This window comes from Aythya ferina, assembly GCF_964211825.1.
Source record: "Aythya ferina genome assembly, chromosome: Z".
NCBI classification, from domain to species: domain Eukaryota; kingdom Metazoa; phylum Chordata; class Aves; order Anseriformes; family Anatidae; genus Aythya; species Aythya ferina.
In genome coordinates this window covers 8,339,180-8,361,658 of record NC_140299.1, presented here as the reverse complement: position 1 = coordinate 8,361,658, position 22,479 = coordinate 8,339,180, and the positions used below count along the sequence as shown (strand labels likewise).

The 22,479-nt window shown below is 37.5% G+C and overlaps 1 protein-coding gene across 1 annotated transcript in view; it reads left to right on the top strand.

Moving 5' to 3' along the window:
- Positions 1-22,479, top strand: part of KIAA1328 — a 171,235-nt gene that overhangs the window by 17,661 nt on the left and 131,095 nt on the right. Inside the window, exon 5 of the mRNA XM_084504086.1 lies at positions 1,164-1,279. Coding sequence (XP_084360212.1) covers positions 1,164-1,279 — 116 coding nt within the window. The remainder of the gene's footprint in view (positions 1-1,163; positions 1,280-22,479) is intronic.

Sequence of the window (22,479 nt, the reverse complement as noted above, 5' to 3'; positions counted from 1 at the left end):
ACCTAATTATATTTATGGCTTTTTTGCTGGAATATCAAAACACCTCCGTGTCCTATTAAGGGAAAGGTGATGATGTCAAAGGTGGCTCTGTCCCTGAATGGGGTTCTCTCTGTTAAGGATGTCAGCAAGTCTGATGGCACAGTCCATGTGCATATATATATATATATATTTCCTTTTTTTCTTCCTATAGGATTGTTTAGCTTGAAGTTAAAATTTGAAATTTTCTGAAGGTGATACTACTTTGGTCTCCTGTCACCTGCGTTGTAGCAGCTCTTTCACCAGCATAAAAGGCTGTATTTTAAGAGCCTTCAGCAACAGAAATTGCCCAAGTGCAGAGCAATAATATTTATTAGTCTAAACTTATTACTTAGTATCTGTGTAGAGCTTTTATAGAACCATGACTTCTGACCCACATTTTTAACACAGTTACAGGATCATCTGTGCATAATGGTCATCTTGCCTACATGATAGCAGAATAGCTATTTTTACAGTCTCCCCTTGAGATGCAGAATAAATGATCACTGTAAACCTTTCTCGCATTGTTATCTTTTAATCTTGATCCGATTATTTACACTGAGCAGCAAAATACAGGGTGCCATGGCCCGGACAGAAAGGAAAATTTACTCCTGCGGCTTGATATTTTAAGATCCCCAGAAGAGGCCAAAGTGTTTTGTTTGGAGAAAACTAACAAGAAAAAGATTCATTTCCTGGACTTACATTTGACAAGTAAATGTAAAAGAAGAATTAGCTCATAGTTTTAGAAAGAGAAAAGTTTTTCAATTTTCTTTCTGTCTCAGCAGCTAAAGCTCTCCCACTTGAGTTTTCTATCTATATGCTCTAGGCTTGTATGGATCCCAGTGTGTCTTCATTACGGCTGCAGAAAATCAGACTGCACAGATCACATTGTAGGTTCAGATCCTTACTTTGTAGTTCTGTGCTGCACGTTAATGTGCATGCACTGTTGTGAGACCGGTGTCTTTGAAAAAATAATTTCTTGCCTTGTCATATGCAACTTCCATTGTACTGTGATAAAATAAACATTATGAGAAACTGAGCTTTTTACAGGTGGAGAGGGTGTTATTCACTTACCTGGAAAGCAAAGGAATTGGAAGTCGGGCACTGTGGTTATGGGCATTTATTTTATTTCTTTCAATTCTTTTCAGGGTAAGTGAAGAAAAGGAGGTAACAGAAGAACGGCTGAAAGCTGAACAGGAGTCATTTGAGAAGAAGATCAGACAGCTAGAGGAACAGAATGAACTTATCATCAAGGAAAGGGAAGATATCCTTTAAAAATGTGTGCAAGGGCTCACTGTCTGAAATAAAAAGTGAACTACAGAGAAATAATTGTTCTAATTTATGGCAGAGAATAAATCTGCATGTGCTGCCATTCAAAAGCAATCAGAGAGATGACTTGTCAGCATGTGATGCTGGTTCATTTGAGCTTAAAACTGCCATCCAGCTGTTCCTATGATGTTGTTTTGCTATGAAATAGATATTTGTCAACTAGAAACGACAATAAGGAATTTGTGCATTAAAATATGGTTATAGATTTTTTTTCTTTTAATCCTGTTAGGTTGTTGTAATTGAGGTCTGAAATTTATCTTGCACGGTATTCCAGTGCGAGTCCAGAGAAAGGCAGCAAACATTGAAGGCATTTAAACCGTATAAATATGTACTACAGGGTTTAGCTGGCTTAGCCTTTTTTATTAATATAAGGTTAGCTGATTTTTTTTTTTTACAGACTGTGTGACTTCCATTTTTGTTAAAACTGCATACGCTTAGTCCCAGTCCTGGAATATCTCATGCAAAATGATCTTGCAGGAAGTACAGCTTTCCTTCAGTGTGATGGGATATGTCTTTACAAAATGCTCTTGTTCATTTCTCCCCAAATTGTTGATTTTGATGCTTTGTTGTTAAATTCCTCTGAAGGCTAATGGTTGACTACAGAAAGGAGATAATGCTGCAACTACATTAAAAGCAAATAGTATGTAATTCATCAGTACCTGCATTTCAAGTAGGGGAGGATACTAATGCTGTTGTATTGTGTTGTTGAAAACTAGTGTATAGTGCTGTTTTCAGTCCTGAGTCATCCCTTGCTCAAGTTAAAAATAAACTTAGAAAAGCTAGAGAGAAGGGAGAACCTATTTTCTGAGAAGGGGCTGTAGTGTGTATATTATACTTGTGAGTAGTGACCAACCACAGAGAAGTAGGTTGAGATGGTGGTGAAGTGAGTAGGGGAAGAGCGAATGCTGACACAAAAAAGGACTCTTCAGGCTGTAGGCCAGTCTTGGAATGGCAATCAATGGAGGTAAACAGTCCAAAAACTGAAGCATAAAGTTAGAGGAGGGCTCTGGAAAACTTGAGGAATCACATTTTGCAGTTAAGCACTGGAATGTTTGGAGAGGGGAGCTTTATTCTCGTGAATCTTGGTTGGCTTATGAAAGGAATTCCTTGATCCATTGGTTCTCACAGCAGGGCATTGCCCTTGATAATTCAGCAGATCCCCTTGCAGTCTAGTGGCAGTAATACTGATAGAAAGAACTTGGTCTGTTGTCTGTACTAAATAATATACACATGAACAAGCTTAAATGGGTATGGAACATTTCCTGGAAAATAATAAATCTCATGTATTCAAGATCTATTAGATGTAATTGCAAATCTTTCACGTTGATTACACTGAAGTTAGTGTTCTTTAGTATGTTATGCCTTACATATTCATTCAACCCATGAATGTGGGTGGGATGTTAGGTTCCTGATACATATATATATATATATGTATATATCATACGCATGTATGTATTGATTTACCTACAGAAAGCTTTCACCAATTCATCTGAGGTTTATTTGGTTACTGGGAAGTAGCCATGCTTGCTTTTTTGCTTTATTGCTTTTGTTTGTTTACTAGAAATAGACTGCACAAGCAAGAATACTTTTTCAGAAGTCAGAAAGACGTGGCAGAAGGTTAATATATGCAATTTTACACTTCATAAAACTCTATAAAACCTAGAAATATAAAACAAGATAATTTAAACCAATATAATTTTAACTATAGGAATATTTGCCTATCATACATGAATGATTCAAGATCCTTTGTGTATCCCTAATCAGTTAATTTCTGATCTCTCAAAGCTTGTTGCAGAGCCAAGGAATGGTAGAAATGACTTGCCAAAGTAGAATATGGATTCTGGCTATTTTCAAGTACATAAACTTGAAATTCTTCTGAAATATACAGAGTTCACTTGCAAATAAGATATCAGGAATATAATAACATAAGGAAAAACTTTCAAGTATAGTAAAATCAATTTCACATACTTTTTTTTTTTTTTTTTCCCCAAAGCTAATTTATTCTCTATAAAATTAGTTTATCTACCCCAGTGTTTAAAATTACCCTACAATAATAAATCGGTGCTTCTGATATAACAGCTACAGCTATCCAGTGAAGTGTAACTTCAGCTTGGTAGAGGTTTAATTTGAATAACATGGGAGTGTGTGCTTTTTCAGGGAGTTGTCGTCTTTTCCTTATTAAGACTCTTGCAGCAAGGATATGCTTTGTGTGCTTGAACTCCTAACTTTAGAAGCAGAAATTTCTCATTTTGTTGTGGCTGATTTTTTTTCTTTGAGATTCTCTGTGGACTCATCTATTTGAATTCGTTGTTGATGAGCTATGACAAAAGCATGGGGGGTAGGAGAAGAGGTGGTATGCACTGATTTCACTGCAGAACCTTGAGTATGTAGAACTGTAGAACTGCATCTCTCCAAAGCCTAAATCTACATTTTCTTTGGTCAGTACTGTGTGGGTGAGGATCAGCAAATTTCATGTAAAAAATTTCATGCAAACTTCAAGTCAGTTCCATTCTTCTCCCGTGGTTGTAACTTTGAAATTTGAGCAGATCTTACTAGGGCATACCATTAATGGAGGACAAAACTGATGAGCATGCTGTGAATTGTAAGTAGGCCAGCCTGTTGTTAGGGTTGCCAAAACCTTGTTATCATAGAATGAAAGAAAATGAGGGATTTTAAGTAGTCATCTAGGCTATGTCTTTTCCCTAAAGCAGCAGCATCAGACCTGACACATTATCTTATGATTTGGTCAAAAGGAGCTATTGTGGCTTAGTTTTTCACATGGTGTGTCCATGTCTAAAAGCGTGTGACTTTTTTTAAAAAAAAAAACAAAACACAACAAAACAACCCTTGACCTAAAGTGTCCTAATGAGCTCCAGAAACAAAAGAGGATCAAACCTTATTTTGCATATGTGAAACTCCTGCAGGCTTGTATCTAATAGGTTCTGCTGCACTGTTCTTTGGAGAGGAGATACTAAGTGATGTAAGGTATGCGTGCTGTGATTATGAATTCTTCTGTTCTTATTAAAATCTACGTTGGGCCAAATTTATAAACTCTGGAAAAATCCAGTAACATGTTCTCTGTTTCTTTCAAAGCACAAATTTTAGGTCACCTGCACAATATAAGCATTCCCATTGCATCTCTGGCTCAGGCTGTTGTGTATGGGGCATGGAACTGGCTGCATCCTGTGTCAGGGGGATCTGGACATGTAGAAGGAGAGGCATGAGTCAAATGAGAATGACTTGTGGAAGGGAGAGAGTAGAGAGGTGAAGGAGTTTGGTGTCAAAATAGTGAAAATGACCATGTTTTCAATGAATAGTAGCAAAAGGAAAAAAATGGAAGCTGAGTTAGGCAGAGATATGGATCTTGTGTCTGTAAGTGATGAATCTCCTGATAGGAAAGATTAAGCAGTATGTTAGAATGGAAGTGAGGGCTGCGCTTGAGGAAAGAGCACTAGAGCCTGGCTGGAAGGAAAGACTTGGAAGTTTGTGACTGAAGACTGTGACTGATGAGTTTAGAAGTGTTTGGGTTGAGGAATTCGGGTTAAGGAGGAAGCAGCACTGGGGGCAGGTGACCTAGGATCAGTCAGATGGTTGGGAGACGGTTGGTGTAAAATGGTACGTGTTGGTTCAGTGCATTGTAGCGTCACTCAAACTTTGAAACAGTGCTGGAGAAAGCTTATGCGAGAAGGACCACCACGTGCAGTCTAACTCTGGCATTCCCATTTAGTATTTGTCTTTTTGATGCTGTATCCTCAGATCATGTTGGATACATACCAACAATCTAAATTCTAGCATTTTCTTTGGAGTGTTTGACTTGCAACTTAAATGTCCTTTGAAATTTCTGTTGTTTCGTTTCCATTTTCAAAATAAGGGAGAAGCAGTTTGTGTCATGTGCGCGTAGGCTATTTATGTTATTCCTTCTACTTATGCTAGGAGCTGCTAAGAGAAAAGCTTTTGACTTTGCTTTTTTTTTTTTTTTTCTGGCTTTTTTTCAAGCACTCATTATTAACTTAGGTCCCAAATATGATTTAATTTAAGAAGTGGGGAATTATCTTTTGTAAGATGCCCCAGTACTGTCATGATAGATGTCTTAGGAAAAAAACAATAATAATGAGATTATTAAGAAACAAATACTACTGTTATTTCAAAGCCCAGAGAAATTATGTTATGGTCTTTAGCTTTTCTTGTTATCACCATTAAGGATTTTCTAATCTAAATTTGATGCTCTTGCATAAATGCAGAAGCAAAAACAGCGTTAACATTTCTGCAAATATTTCTTACTTTGGTAAGAGGAAACTTCTTAAAAATAAATAATAAAACATTGGTATAGAATTCTAAGCTATGAGAAGGAACATGTATTTCCTTGCCAGAACAAGCATTTTGGAGACAAAGAATAGGGAGAAAAAGTGGTGAAGAGATTCTCTCTATTGCAAACTTTTTTTTCTTTATGTAAATTTAAACTCAGCAGCCTTACTAAATGTTTGTTTTGGCTTATATTTAGAAAGTACCTGCATTTCTTAAGCTTTTTGGTGGAATTATTTTCTGACTAAGATCTGTTGATTTGAAGACTCAGCCAAGTTCATACAGCAAATCCTATATGATTTAATTGGCTAGTCTAAACATGATCACAGGCTCTTTACATATGTCCTTAATACTATAACTACTTAGCACTACTTAATTACTTGATTTTGCATGCAGTTAACAAGAATATTAATTTAACTAAAAAAAGTTCATTTTCTGATATTGTTGGTGAGATAGAATATTAATTTGCTGGAAGAATAATGGGCTTCTTACAAACATTATGTGGAGTCTTTAATAAAACAGTTTTAGTTTTGCAATAGTACTGCTAATTATGTTGCTCTTGCATATATTTGTAAATTAGTTCTACTTCCATATTTCCTCCTCTTCCTGTTTTTCTGTGTTAATCGAGAATTAACGTTATTTTTTGGAAGAAAATTTGACTAATGCCAAAGAGCAAAATGATAGGAAAGCAGGTATGAGCCTATAGAATTTATGTGACTGTTCTGTATTATGCTTTACTTTCTCTGTAATGTTGAATTTTCTTTTTTGAGAATGGGAGGATAAATTTTATTCCCTTTATTCCCTTTCATTTCCTTTTTAAATCTGACCCACCAGTATTGTCATCACAGGTGGAGAAGCAAAACAATGGGCGTTGCATAAAAGCCTTTGGCAATGTACTTTGTTGCATGTATTGTCCTGGTGTTGTGCTTATGAGGTGTGTGTGTGCCTCCCCAGTGCTGCCGTTCGCAAAAGGACAGTTGGTTTGAACTCCCATTGACAACACACAGTGCCATACAGAAATAGGATATGGAGATTAACAATATGGTTAAGCATGTGGTTCAGGAGTGGGACTCGATGTTCCCTGTGGGTTCCTTCCAACTCAGGATACTCTATGATTCTGTGTGTATGTGGAAGTTGGATCCCTGCCTTGTTCATCCCTGCCCTGCAAAAAGTGTTAAAAATGCAAGAAGAAAATTGGTGCGAAGAGACCTTGCCACTTACAGAAAACTTGTGCCTAGTGTTTTCAAAAGTCAGACAGTTTATTTAAAACCCAGTAACAGTTTCAGTGTTTAAAGTTGGCTAAGTCCGAGTCCAGTTTGTGGTTTTCTTAAGTTTTCTATAGGATTAATGACAACAAGCTACAAACTGAGCGATTGGAATTACTATCACGCTTTTTCTTCTGTTGCTTATGTTGGCTGTCTCAGCTTATAGTTTAAAATTTCTCCCTTCCTGTTTTTCATATGTGGATGCATCCTGTATATCATTTTGTGTATCATAATTTGTTTGAAGGCATGTGAGGAGAATGAAAAATTAGTGTTTTGCTCTTCTCTTCCATTTTATCCAACTGCTTTACTCTTTGAAGGTGTTTCCCTTACTGTTATTATAGGTCCCTGACTGGTAAATGTTTCTAAGCAACCATTATGGTCCATTGAATAAAAGCTGAACTTATTAAAAAGTCCCTGAATATTTATATGCTATTCTGTAAGAGCAGTATTGGCTAAATAATGTATGTATTTTAGAACTTCTTAAATGTAAAAGAATCAGTCAAGGACTATTGGGTAAATAAGGTATTTTGAATTTTTCATGAACTTTTAAACTAAAACAAGGTGAAACATATTGTAATGTTGAGTGTTCAAATGGATCAATAGCTGGAGATTCATTTAAAACTCAGCTTTCTATGTTTAATCCTACCTAGTGCCTTTGAGCACAAGCTAACCATGTTGTCCATATTATGAAATGATCCTGAATCAACAGGCAGCATCTAAACAATCAATGTCAGCCTTTTTAGCATATGAGCTGTATTGGCTTGTTGCCCTAAACCTTTACACTCAGTGGTGCAAGATTGGCTGTGAAATGGTGCTGTCAGTACAGAAGTATAGATGTGGGATAAGAGAAGCAGGGTTGCTGGCTTTGTAATTTATACTGGAAAGCTTAGTACAACGTTATTCTGTGTGTGGCTGATTTAAGAGGAGATGCTGTTCCCATCCAGCAGCTCTGGCATTGAATTTTGGAGACCCACTGGGGTGAGGGTAGAGGGCTAGTAGCGTTCTCATATCTCATCTGTTCCTTGACACTTTGATAGCACAGGGATCTGTTCCTGACACTAGACTCTTAATGTCTCTGAGCTGCAGTCTTGCTGGCTGAAGATCGGGGGTGGTGCTCTGTGAGGTTGTTGATAGTGGCTAGGAGGTATATGCTTGACAGATAACCAGTCTTCCAGCTCAGAAGGATGAATGGTATCTTGATTGCAGGCTTGATATTATTTATACTATCTGGTTTGGATCTCAAAAACTGGATATGATGATGAGTTGCACCTGGCTGAACTTAACAGGAGGGACCTGTCATTAGAAATGTAGCTTCAGCCACAGCAATCTCATATATTAACAGGAGTTACCATAAGGAAAAAGCCTGAAATAGGTCAGGTAACAGTTATTTCTCTGTAGAAATCAGTGTCTTAAGTGGAAAGCAGATTTTTTTTAGGCACTCAAACAAATTAGGTTACTTACCTGACTAAATTTTGACCCTACTCTTGTGGCTACTGCTGAAACATTGGGCTTTAGGTATGTGATCTTTCAAAGCAATGCTTTTTTGAGTTAAATTTTCCCGTATGATATTCGGACTCATTCGGAAACAAAGACTGAGATCTCTTAAAAGGAGGCACAAATGGGAAAATGAGATCATTAATTGTTGAAGCTGGTACTGTAACAAATTGACTAGAAATGTGGATTCAGAGAAATTGATGTACTTTATCCTTCTAAACTAAATGAATTCTCCATCTGCTTCAGCTTCTCAACTATAATGAGGACGTTGGGCTGACTCTGCTATTGGTTTCTCTGTCTCCCTGAACTATTTTGGAAAGTTTAAACATTTCTTGCATGATTAAATACACTTTCAATAAATCAATCTCATAATAATTGTTGTTCAGGAGAGTTCATTATTCAGTTTAGTCTTTTAAATTACTGTTCTTCTTTAAAGGATTCTTCTGACGTAATGGCTTCTGCTAAATCCATTTGCCATACTCTGGCTTGTAATTACTTTAGATTTGAAGAATAAAATGAATGGCTTTATTATTAATCAGTAGCAAATTTGTCTTACTGTTTTTAACCTCAGAGTGGCCTTTGCTCATGAAATAGTTTTAATGGTCTAGATAGCAAACCACTTCATACCTCTCTTTCAACAGAGATTTAGTGAAAGCAATCAGATAGTTTTGTGGGTTTTCTTATTTGTCATAGAGACTGTCATCGTGTGTAGGTTTGCTGCTGTATGCTGTCAACTGCTGGACCTATGAAAGTCTAGTTTTGCTACCTGTTCAAGTACGTAGCACTTAAACGTAGCATTAATGTAATGTTGACTGCTGCAGTGGTCATTGGCCTATATGAACTTTGTCACTGTTCAATGTCTGATGAAAGCTTACATGATTTCTTTCCTTCTCTGTATTATTTATGTATGCTTTTGTAGTTGGAGAGTTGTGAGTCTGTGCTGTGAGTTTTGGTAACAAAATGCCATCTTGCACTGATGTTGTCTAGCCTCTGTGTGTGGACAGAGATGTCCTAGGTGAATCTCCTCCATTTGGCCCTTTCAGCTTGACATCAGTTCTTTGTGCATAGTCTCTTGTGGATTTTTTCAAACCATCCTTAACTTCAAGCTGCCAGTCGATGCAAACTAATATAAAAGTATTTTCAACCTCGCTAAACTTCTTAGTATCCAGTAGATGTTACATTAATATCTCATTTTCAGAGACTGCTTAGATAAGGAAAGTGGGCCAGTTGCAGAGTTACAGATATTCAATAAACCTCAGCTTTTAATTTCTGGAGGGATTCATTCCTTTAGCAGCATTGTGTTGGTTTTGTTTCCAGCATCAAATGTAATGTTTAACCAAGGCTAAGAATTTTTCAAATAATGCCAAGGAATTGTAGCAAACATCCAAAGAGGAATGAATAGTGTCCTTGAAATGTTAATTCCGTGGCTCTCTAGGAGGTCATTAAAAGTGTAAGTGAAAAACTCAATAGAATTTATCAAGATACAAGAGCTTCATACAACACTTCCGTCTGTACCCTTTATTCATAATTCTATTTGCATTTTGCCTACATGTTCTAGTTTCAGGAATCGTACTTGTTAATTTCATACCTATGTTTTCATGTTCACATACTAGTGGGTGTATGTTTATTTAAAAGTGTTTTTTAATTGTGCAAATGGAAAGTTTTTATTGATGGCGGTATGGCCACTTTCACTGCATGCATGTCAACAGTTTTACATAAAGGTTAGCCCTTTCTTGGGACAAAAAATACCCTAGGGTTATAGCACAGGGAGTACAGTTGTAGTAATAAAGATTATGTTGCTGATAAGTTCCCCTCAAGGCCCCATGATGGTAATACCCCTATATTTTGTCTTTAAAGAAAACTGCTGAGAGGCAATAATTTTTTTTGTATGTGTCCCATTTTCATTAATGCATGGTAATTGATGGAGTTGCAGTGACTTGTAACAGTAATGAGTTCTAAACATAAGAATGCACTCCTTTCTAATAAGTGAGCACTGCTGGGGTTTAAAAGCGTACTAAATCAGTTGCTTTAGTATGAATTTATTAGTTTTTTTCAGCATTAGCTTTAATAGTAGTTATTTACATAAGCGTACATCCCATTAACCGCCATCAGGGCTGGAAAACATGCTGAACTGTTCATATTTTCATATAATTATTGAACATAATGGTTTCATTTGCATTTCTAAACAGTGATGTTTCTGTCAGGCTTGGAAATAGTGTCTTTACGCAGTCCCTATTTCACATCCACTTATTTGACATCGTTAAATTTTATGCTAATGTGCTTCCCTAGAATATCATCAGTAGGACAGATGCTTGTGCTTTAATATACAAATCAGAGATGCTTTTCCCTCCCCCCTCCCCTGAACCGCAAAAGAAATAAAAAAGCATATCTGCACTTTTAGATATAGTTTGTTTCATTCTAAATAATCTGTACAAAATGAAACTTTGCTTTCACCCCTGCTAGTCACTTCTGAATGTCGTAACAGATACCTTGTTTGTGCAGGGCGGGGAGCTGTCTTCTCCACGAAGGAGGAAGAATCTTCTAAAATTCAAGGTAGCGACTGTGTGAAACTAAAATACTGTAACCTTGAGACTGCCTGATGTGTAAGGCATGGAGCCTTACCCAGCAAGCTGCTGCACTAGGCAGTAGTCCATGGACGGGTCTGCCGGCAGCAGGCATCGCTGTGCGGAAGGCTCAGGAAGGGAGAAGTTTCAGCGCAGTGCCTGCTCTGCTTTTTAGGAAGGATGTTTCACCGAGTCTAGTGACTCAGTGCTTGTCCGCAGAAATGCACGTGGGATTGTATGTCGTCAGGTTTAGTTTTACATTTAAAATAACTTTTTGTTTGTTTTTGTAGTTCTCTGGACAGGTGGAGGTATGTGAACCCACTGCCTAGTTAAATAGGGACGATGGTTGTTGTGTGATGTGTTGCTTTGACTCATTATGTGCACGCGGATCATAAGAGCTTTGATACATGATGTGAAGTTAGCAGTGGAAGCAGAACATCAGAAACCTAAGAGAGTGTGGGTAATTGCAGTTCTGCATGAGGAAATGACTGAGTAAAAAGCCAAAACACTATGAACAACAAAAGTGAACCGCTTTTCTTCCATTTAAAAATGAAATGAATAGTTCACATCTTGTTCTGTATGAACTTTATCTTGGAACCACTTGCTTGTGGAGCTGATGAGTGCAGCCTACAGTATACAGCTGCGGTCACGGGAAGAAGTAAATATTGAGATGTGAGGAATGTTGCGTAAGAACCTATCGTGACCTCAGTAAACAAGTGTGTCCCTGCATATATCAAGCTCAGTGCTATGCTTTTAGTGACTTACCCTACGTGATGTTGGGTGATGCTCCTTTCTTTCTGCTTTCTTCTCTTCTGCTTATATACTTAAAGATTTGGGGTGCTGCTTGCTGGCTTTTCTGTGACATCAAAGGTTAAATGTACACGTGTACACATGTTGCTTATTTATGGCATTTCACGGATACTCTCAGCCTTGAACAATACAAATGTGGTATGTCTCTGAAAATCTTTTTAGTCTAAAAGTTAGGGTCAAGTAAAAGACTGAGAGAAAGGTGTCTCTCAGATTTGTTACTTTCCTTGTGTATTACTTTTTTTTTTTTTTTTTTATTTCTTCTCTTCATGGGGATGTCATAGGAGAAGGCTTGAAGGAGGCACCCACATGCAGGAGGGTAGTTGGACTGAAATGAAAAGGCATATTTTATGCATAAAGGACCACGTGAGCAAACTGGAGATATACTCTGATGGGTTCTGGGCTTATGGTGTCTTTAATTATAGATGATTAACAATTTGCTAGTTGCTTTGCAGACAAGGATAGAGACAAAAATGCCTACTGGGAAATGCTTGCAGTCTAAGACCTCATTCTGGGGTGTGTGTGTGTGAATCTCAACAGTACAGACATATTTCAAGTCAGGAGAAGTAGCAATATCAAAACAACAATGTTTATGTGTATATTTCTATTAAGGTTTTGAGCTTGCAACAGTGTACACAACCAGTTTGTAGCAAACAATTTGGAGCAAGGTGCTTTTTGGTAAACCTTTGACTCAGGATCAAAATAGTATCCATCAAAGCAGGGTAGCAATTGGTGAGAGATACTAATTTCCTCTTGTAGAGTACTGGGAAATTTTAAGAGTGCTTCTGTCATGCAGAGCAGGCTGTTACACTGCACAGGTTCTGAACTGACCTCTTGTCAACTTCTCATTTAAATGCTGAAAAAAAGGCTCTAGGTAATTGGCAACTATCCTTATTTTAATATGCGGCCATAAAAAGGTAAAGTATGATGATTTTTAACATCAGAAGATTAACATTTTACCTTTAAATAAAATATGATTAACTGGTACAGAATTAAAAGTAATAGAACTGAAATATTCAAACTATGACTCTGTGGTGTCAGATTATGCATCAAGTGTGACAGTTTAAGTACTGAAGTGATTTAGAAACGAGCCAGCTGAAGGATGTATATCCCAAGTATCAAGACTAAAATGGAATAAAACAATTGTGGCTATCAAAACTTTCTCAAACCCTCCTGGCTGGAGGAACCAGGAAATCAGAGAACGGTGGTGTTCTGTGACTGCATCTCGCCTGGTGCCAAAGCAGGTGCAGTGGGGACACAGTCGGCGTGCTGTGACAGCATCCCACACTAGGCTTTGAAGCCTGCCAGGTGATGGTTATGTTTAAATTTAATTGCCAGGCCAAGGCTATTGCTTCTGTACTCATCTACCACGATCAAGGTTCAAATAGGATTGATCTAGTAGTTCATCTTTTCTTTCAGCGTTTTGCAGTCTGCCAGGCTTTGTATTATCCCTATACTGTTTTGTTTCTGGTAGATTGGCATATGTTTTGATAAATTAAACCGCATACTTACCATCTGAACTGCTTAGTGCTACTCTTTGGAAATCTGAAAATGCCATTGGGAAGGTTTGTCATTTGAATTCTGCATATTTTGAGTCCTTGTTAGTCAGATGAATTTATTTTTTTCCCATCTTAGTAGTTTTGTAGACTCAGCTTAGAACTTGACAATGAAGTGGCACCTTGCTGTTGTCAGAAGTCCTCTAAATGAAATTTTTGATTGCAATTTGGGCATATGGTTGTCCTCATGTAAATGTTTTCAACAGATTTGTTCACTTTAAGCTACGACACCTTGCAATTGTTAATGAAGCATCAAGAGCAGAATATGGCTCACGTTCTGTATCTGCAAAAGTAAAAGAAATGGTAAAAAGAAAACAGTTCCATGGCCACAGTAGCTGGCAGGTTTAAGTGAACAGGTTACTGAAATAAGAGGGTATTGCTTTTACGTAGTTACTTCTGAAGGCAGTACTTTAGTATTTAAGAAAAAGTGTTTGCAAAGCACTTAACGGGTTTCATGGTACCTGAACTTTTCCAGTTACACTGCTCAGATGCTCTTATGGATTTTTTGTATTTCACTGTCTTCACAGGGAACTTTTTTGTTGCTATAAATATTGTTGGCCAACACTGATGAAGGATCCTTAGATGCTTTTAAAAATGTTACTTATCTCTTAACAGTGCAGAATAAGACTCAAGTGCAAGCTGTCGCTCCAGGTAACTGGACAAGTCCTGTGAGGTCTTACTGCTCTGTTTCAATGCAAATAAGTATATTTAACTTGCCAATGCTCTTTGCTTTAATCTGCCTATAAATCTGCTGAATAAATTTGTCCTATAAATAGAAGGAAATTAAAAATCAGAAATACGGGAGTAAGAAAAACAAACTTCTGGGATAGAATTTGATTGTGGAAAGGATTGCATGGTGTTACCTCTGGTGAGGAGCTAGATCTGGTAACCCTGGAAAGCTACTCTTGGTTTCCCCAGAAAGCTGTCTTGGTACACTGCTCTGGTGTGATGTCTGGGGATCTGTGTGCAGCCCATGAATCCTGATTTGAATGAGCTGTTTGTATTGAACCTGTCTCATGTTGGCAAAGCTCAAGTTGCGTTATTACATTCCTGTCTCTGGAAGCTGCTGCGGGACAGTCCAAAAGTATTTAACAACAATTCAATTACAATGTTCTGAGTGGACAACGAACGTGCCAGAGATACTTCTGCCTCATCTGCAGGGGACAGGACTATCAGGAACCTTCTGGCGCTCCCAGCCAACCCTCATAACATATTTCTGTTCATAAAGCTGTGAAAATCTGCTTTGGTTCACTTGTTACTTTTCTGCAGCGTGTCATTTTTGAAGGATCAGTGTTTTAAAAGACCCTCTAATTTTATTTTAATTTTGACACCTTTTAATTTCCAATCTAGTCACAATCACAGCTAGCTTAAACATGCTCGTTCTTGTGCTAGTGTTTTTAGGGTTTTTAGTCAGGAGAAGTGTGGGGGGGACAGGAAGTTTCAAGAGATCTGTTGTGAAGCCAAATAGTAGCTTTTTTATTGCTCCTTTTAGGAAAGTCTGCAGGACGAGTTCAGCAAAAGACCTAGAGTGTTTGTGGGGAGCTGCATGAATGAGGCTGAGCAGTGTCTCTCCCCTTTGCAATGCAGCTGTGCTGTTATATTACACGCAGAGAGCCAGAGGAGGCCTTGTGGAGTTTCTACTCCACACACTCTGTCAATGTCTGGTCTTTGGACCTGTATCTTTGGGATTTTCTGATATCCCTGTTACACATTAAAGATAAACCACAGCCCTCTATTGCTTCTATAGTGTAAGAGGTGCTGAACTCGCTGGAGTGATGCACTGGTGTCTGTTCTGCTCATTCCTCCACTTTGCCCTAGGCACCACTTGCCTTGGATCTGGTGCTATATAGGGCCTTGCAGTCTGTGCTCAGAGAAAGCCTTTTGTGCCTGGGGATGGGGATGTCTCGCTGTAGTGCAGTAACTGGCCACAACACAAATAATAGAGCAGCATATAGAATCACTCTCCTCCAGAAAGGAGGCTAGACTGTAAATTGATGCACAATATTTAATCTTGTCTCATCTCCCCCTTTTTGTTAGTCACTGTAGAGCTGAATATGCAAAGAATTGAGAAACTGTACATATTGAGTATGAATTGAGTTAGTACTGGTGTATTAGCATATATTTCCCCTAGCTTTTGTTGACATTTGTTATTACTCTCCGTCATTTGGGCTCTTGGATCTCAATTTTATCTCAAGCAGAGTGAGGCTTCTAGAGTTTGTCTAGATTTGTGGGTAACAGTCAGTAATTCTTCCACACTTGCTATTTTTTGAAGCAGAATCATCATCAAAACATTTTTTTAAAAAGCACGAGCATCTGAGTTTCATCTTTAAAAAGCCAATTTGGGAGTCAATTGTAATATCAATCCTAGTGCCAAGATAAGTCGTTTATAGCAGGAGAGTAATTCACTCTTAACAGTTTCATACATTAAGCTGCACCGTGTGACATTAATAAAATAGATACATAGAGGGGATGGTGTCACACCGTAGGATGTTTGTCTAGTTGTTTTTGGTGGCCTGACAGAACTCCAGTATGCAAGGTACCAAGTGTGGACAGACTGAAATGAACTTGCATACCAAATCATCTGTCAGAACCCTAGTCAGCTGGGACCAGACTTGCTGACAGACACGAGGCTCCTAGTATAGCCATGCGGTGCTTTATCTTTTATTTAAAACTCCATTGGCTCCTTGTTCTGTAAGTTTAATAGAGACGTAGTCTCCATTGCCACAATGTCAATTTTCCTGTGGTTTTATTATGCAGAATGTTGAGTGCTGTATGCCTCACTCTGTGAAAAGGGTGCATTAGGGTTCTTGGAAAACAGCAATGCTAGAAAATAAATTTTGATTTGAGCTTCACTTACATAGGGAGTTTCCCGCAGGTTTTGTGGCCTTGAACCAACAATGTTTTGGTTAAATAAAACTGGCATATGCAAAAAATTCCAATAGCATTTGTAGTGGTTAGAGTGTCAGTGTCGATGCAGTGTTAGGAATTGGTTGTAAATTGTTCCTAATGTTATATTACAATGGATTGTGAGCAGAAGAGGACAAAACTAATATCTCTTAAATTGTATTCTTTGACTTTAGGTAATTTTGTGGATCAGGAATTAAAAATTGTTAATCCTTTTTTATTACGTATCATTACTACTTGAGCAGACAGTGAAAATAAAATAAAGGGCAAACAACTATTTTTGTTGTTTAGAACTGAACAATACTGAAATTTGCATTTTTCAGGAAATGTTAGTGGTTTGAAGTTCAATTCTGTTCCAACAAAATGTACTTCAAGCAAATTATAAGGCTTATGAATTGTTTTTTATAGTTTGTCATGACATGGTATGAGATGTGTGTCATGATCTTGCTATCCTCATGATGATACTCTGTAATGGAAGTGGTCTATTTATTTTTTAAAGTGCTTCAGCCTTTCATTGTAACATACACGGTATGTCAATACTGGATGTCAGTAATCCTTTATGTTAAAAATGAAGTGGGCTTTCACCTACTTCCTTATCATTATGACCTTTTTAGAATGAGCAAAACGTGATATAAATGTGATAAGATAGAATCTAAGCCAGCAAGCAGTTGAGCACCTGATGCAAAATTAAAATGTTTTCTTTTACATAGAAAGGATTTTTGTAAGCTTCAGAAATTTTGTTTTGATTTGTTCCCCCTAGTGGAAAATTGGTTTTGACAAAAGTGTGGTTCTTCTACTGTCTATACAGTATAGCATGTGTTAGAAAAACATACTTGATAAGTATCTTTAGGCATCGTGCTCTTTCCCAGCAGAAGATAGGACACAGCCTGTCTTTCTCTCTGGCTTCTCATTCCTTGCCCAGATGACCTGAATTTGAAGTACAGATTTTCATCCCGATTTGGAGGTTTGCCATAACTGTAACCTTTCTCTAGGTTAGGAATCGAAATTACTTCTCATTCGGCAAAGTAAGCTCTTCAGTATTCGTTGCTGATAAACCTTCCAAGCTGGTATGGTTTTACGCCATGTCCTCACTTGTGCTTTGTGAAAGCATCGCAGTTTGGGCTATCCATCCTACCGATCTCTGGAAGAGCTTCCAGAAATGGTGAGGTCAGCCAAATCTCAAAGGCCCGTGAGTATATCGCAGGGAAAGCAGTGGGTAGGTGGTTTGATCAGTATGATCTGCAATACCAGTAAACTTTTAACTGAGCTGGCATTAATGCAACCCAACTGAAGTAGCATTTAAACCTAATGAAACTAGTTTTAACAGTATCTGCAATGCTTTTTGTGTGTGAACGTGTGACATTTTACAAGTGCATAGCGAAGACTAAATTGATTCTTAGAAGAATACATTTCTCTAGTACAGACAAGACCCAATAGATCTTTTTCCTAGATAGCAGACTTAACTTTTTCTTAATTTTCTCTCTTGATTAAAATCCTGAATGGGGGTGAGGTTTCCACTAAATGTCTACTCAAAACAAGCTTAGAGAAAATGGAATGTCGGCCTTAAAAATGTCACTTTAATATGCTTAGACGTGATAAGGTCTTAAAAGTCTCCTAACGATATATGATGGAGTACGTATGCTTGCTGTGTTTGGAATCAGTGTGTGCAGGGTTGTGTATTCACAAAATATTGATGAGACTATGCTGAGGAGAATGCTTGGAATAAGGAACGCTGGCAAAGAAAGGGAGATCTGACTGGCAAGTTGAAAATGCATAGGTGGGTGAAAGGCAACTGAATATTCAATATGGAAAGTAAAACATTAAAAAAAAAAAACAAAAACAAAAACAAACACAAAGTATGTCTGTTATTAAATGGAAAATATATTTCTAATAATTTGCTTATTGATATTTAGATTTTTTTAAGTGAAATAGTACAACTCTAAAAGCTTTTAGGTGTGAAATGTTAACAGTTTCCTCTGTGTGCAGAAGCACTTGTATTATTCTAACCTTTTTTTCATAGTGCTGACTGTGTATTTAGTACAGCAGATATTCTAGTTTTGGTAAGTTGATTTTTGTCTATCCATAAAATTCTGCTGACTTCTCTTTTGTGTCTAAATACTTGACTGATTATCGAATTCCATGCATTTGTGAGTACATCAGAAGTCTTATTTAACAATTAGCTTCTGGAAAATCAAGGAAAAGTACGTGTCATGCATTTGCCACATATTTAAATCAGACTTTAAAAAAGCCATCTGTTCTATACTTAATTTTTAGGGCACTCTTTATGATACAAAGAAGTGTACCCATTAATAAGTAAGGTTCAAAACAGTTTTGTGTACCTATTAGGAGTAGAGTTTATCTGTGTGTGTGCACACGTGAGTGTTTATGTGCTCAGCAGCTTTCTTAGTCCTTAACTGAATTTTTCAAAACCACTGACAATTTAATGTATGCTCCTGCAGGTGATGTTGTACAGCTTGTAAGCAAGCTAGAGTTAGAACAAAGACAATAGAGCTGCACATTGGGCTGTGGGCAGTAGCCACCCATACAACTTAAAATTGTTGTGCTTGTCTTCCTGCTCTTACATAATTTGAAATAGAGTAAGAATTCTTTGGAATAATCTACAACCATGTATGCATTTTGATAATATAAATTTTTGCAATATTGCCTTACAGATTTTGGATTATATATATATTTTTTTTGATTCAAAGTAGGCACATTACAGTTACTCTTTGCTTATCTGAAACTGTTCTCTAAAAATTATGGGAACCACTTATTCTGTGTTGAATGGTTGTGGGCAAATTCCTTAGACCATCTAAACTTGTTTAATATCCCCCTACAGTGTTTGGACAATAGACTGATGTTATTAGAAACTATAAATCGAAGTTAAATTGAGGGTATAAATCATGCTTAAACCACAGAACAAAATCACGTTAATGCGAAAGTGCAAGTAAGTAAAGGAAGCCATAAGGTAAAGTAATTGCAGAGTCTTGGTTAAAATATGCACAGACTTATTAAACTTTTCATGATAAATATGAGACATGTACAGCTAATGCCTACCGGGCGTTTCCCCACAGCAAATGTTACCTCTGTTGTGATTGTACTTCACTGACGTGGAGGAGCTTGGGCTCAGCAACCCCACATTCTGAGAGCGTGTGGTCAGCAGCTTGGCTATTACCTGAACTGGCACAGAGCGACCCTTGCTGTTGCATCAGAGCTCAGAGAGAGGTAGAGGTATTGGTCATGGTCACAGAACTCCTACCAGGAGGTGAAGATGCAGTGTAGTGCTGGGGTCTCCTCCTCTGGTGCTGTCTTCCCTAAGGTAAGATACTGGAGAGGGTGCTATTGGTAGGTTATATGAGTTTGCAAGAGAAGCAGTCACACTTCTGTTTGTTGGATCAATAGGCATGGGGGGAATGAAATTAAATAAATAGGGGTTAATGAAATGGAACTTACACTGTGAAGAGTTCTGTAGATTTGATCAGTGGAGCTTAGGTTAGAAGAACAAAGATAATTCTTCCTCAAGGCTTATAAACTTCCATGGTTGTTTTCCCTTCAAGGTAGAGTACATGGTGTGGAAGCATCTCTGAACAAACCCCAGATTTACTTTTCATGAAACACGCTTTTTTTGTGTTTTCTGCATCTGTAGAAAACTTCAGCTTACTCTTAGCAACTAATAAGTAATGTCTGAGTTGCTGCTTATACCGAGCTCTGAACCTTTATTTTTAGTGCCCACTGTCTTGTTTGAGAAAGTGTTTTAGTAGGAGCTGGTTTGAGCCTAGGTAGACTTGAAAACATGTACTTGAATGTATATTTGAATATACACGGGTACCTGTTCAAATACTTGGATACCAGTCCCAGAGCAGCAGGATATACACAACTCTGCGTCCCCTTGGATCTGTCTGTCTCTGTACCCAGTTCTGGTTTCCCAAAGTAGATGCAGTTTGGTGTAATGAGGCTTTTCTTGAACAGCACAGGCCTGCTCCAAAGTTACCAATTTGTTGTGTATCTGACTGCCGCCAAACAGAATGGGAAATGTTTAATGCAAAAGCATGGGAGTCTGCTTGGTAAAATATTAAATCTGAGAAGTACAAGAAAGAGCAATGAGAAATTTATGATAAGGTTGCCCAATGTAATTCAAAGCCAAACATCTCTTAAAACAATAAAACTTCCCTCACACAATCTGTGTTATCAGATTTTGTGATTTCCAGTTGAACTCGATACGTGTGCTGACTTCTATGCAGAATCTTTCCAGTAATCCGTATTGTTATCGGCACGCTGATTTAAAAATCTTTACTCTCTGCACACTCTGAGCAACTGGATGGTAAACAAGCCTTGTTACTTATCTTTACCTTAGACTTTATGTGCAAACTTTAATACCGTATTCATATAAGGTCTGACCTTTTCTACAGTTGCAAACAAGCTTCCAAATAAACCTTGAATTATTAAACTACCCTTTAAGTGAATGTAATGCAGTTCTCATGCTACTTTAGATTTCTCTGGCTTCCATTCCTGTCTCACAGAAATGCTTCCAAATGGCAAGTCAATTCTTCATAAGCAAAGTAGCTTTATATTTTCTTAATTAGACAAAAAAATCAGAGTCAAAGCTTTTGTTTGAGCAATGCTGAGATCCTATAATAAACATTATGGGCATGGAAGAAACTTTAATTCAGATGTTAACAGGCATATAAGGATCTGTTTCAAGTCATATTAAAGGACTACTGCTGTAATAAAAATTGGGGATTGTCTTCTAAATTAGTAACATCAGTCTGGTGACAGCAGCTCATGTTCTAGTAACTGTGCTGTTCCTGTTTAATTGTGTGCATGTGTGAAGCAAATATTGTCAGGTTGCAGCAGTGCAGGCATTTTTATTTGCATTGTATTAGCAATTCATGATAGTAAGGTGAAAGCAGCAGACGTGGCTGAGGATCTGTTACTCCAAGCACGACTTTATCTTGCTTTGAAGACGCCCCTTCTCTGGGCTGGTGGTCAGACTCATGAATTCTCAGGCTGGAATTGCTGAGGCTGAAAATATGGGAGTTTGGGTTTTGTGGGGGGAAGGAGAAGAGATGCAGAGAGTGCGTGGGGATGAATATGTGAGAGTGGGCATATATATTCTGTCTTGAAAGTTAAACTTGTTGGAATTTTGGAGAAAAAATGGTTAGGGAAGAAGAAAAAAGAAAACAAAAAGAAAAAGGAAACCAACATTTCAACTTGTCATTTTAAGTTTGCCCTTAAGTGCCAGTCTGAACCATGTCTTCAGCTGCTTCTCTTGAATAGTATAAAGGTTTGACATGTATCATTTTTCAATGGCTTTTGAAAGATTTCTGAGCTCTCTGAAAGTGTGCTGCATTCATTTATGGCTATGTTGTACGTACTAGAGTGGAGATGGCCCTGATTTATACTGCTTTGGTGCACGCTCCTTGCTGCTTAAGTTGTGGTTCCTAATTTAGGAACTGATTATAAAAGAGCAGAAAAATCTGCAGAATGGTAGAAAAATCATGCTTGGTGTTTGCCAGATTGCCAAGACTTTTGTTAGAGGCTGTAGGAGTTCAGATGTTGAATTCCCTTCAAGAAAATATTTGAAAGCTTGGGGCAGGACACATGAAGTAAGAGATGCTAACTACAAAGTTAGTACAGGGAAAGAGTATTTGGTTGTTTGCCTAAATATGCAGTGACGTAAACTGTGACAAAAATACAGTCACAAGAATGCCCCAAATGGGGGAGAGCTTGTTAGTGAAACCACCCTAGGAATTTTACACTTGTTTACAAGGAATGTTCTTCTTTGCAGTGTTAATATATTTATTATTTATTATTTATTTCTGATGAATTTCCTTTTTCAGGTATACATTTATTTTTTTGTTTGTTTTTTAGTTAACTATACATACAGAATATGCAGCATGAGTAGGGTGATGTTTGTATTGAAATCTTAATTTCTGTGTGTATCAACGCTTGTTACTTTTTTATTGTGAACCTTAACGGTGGATTAAATTTTTTGCATTTATTTTGCCTTAGGTTTTGATGTATTTCAGTGAAGTTGACAACCCTTACATTATTGCCTTAAGAGCCACAGAAAAGTATTCAATGTCTTGAAAGAGACCACTTTAGTGTATCTCACTTAAATGCTTGAGAATATACAAGAATTTATATTCTAAAACTATAATTCTAGGCTTGTCATTATTGCTTGTCTAGGCAATAATTTTAGGCTTGTCATCATAGAAAGGCACCTTCACACATCTTTAATTT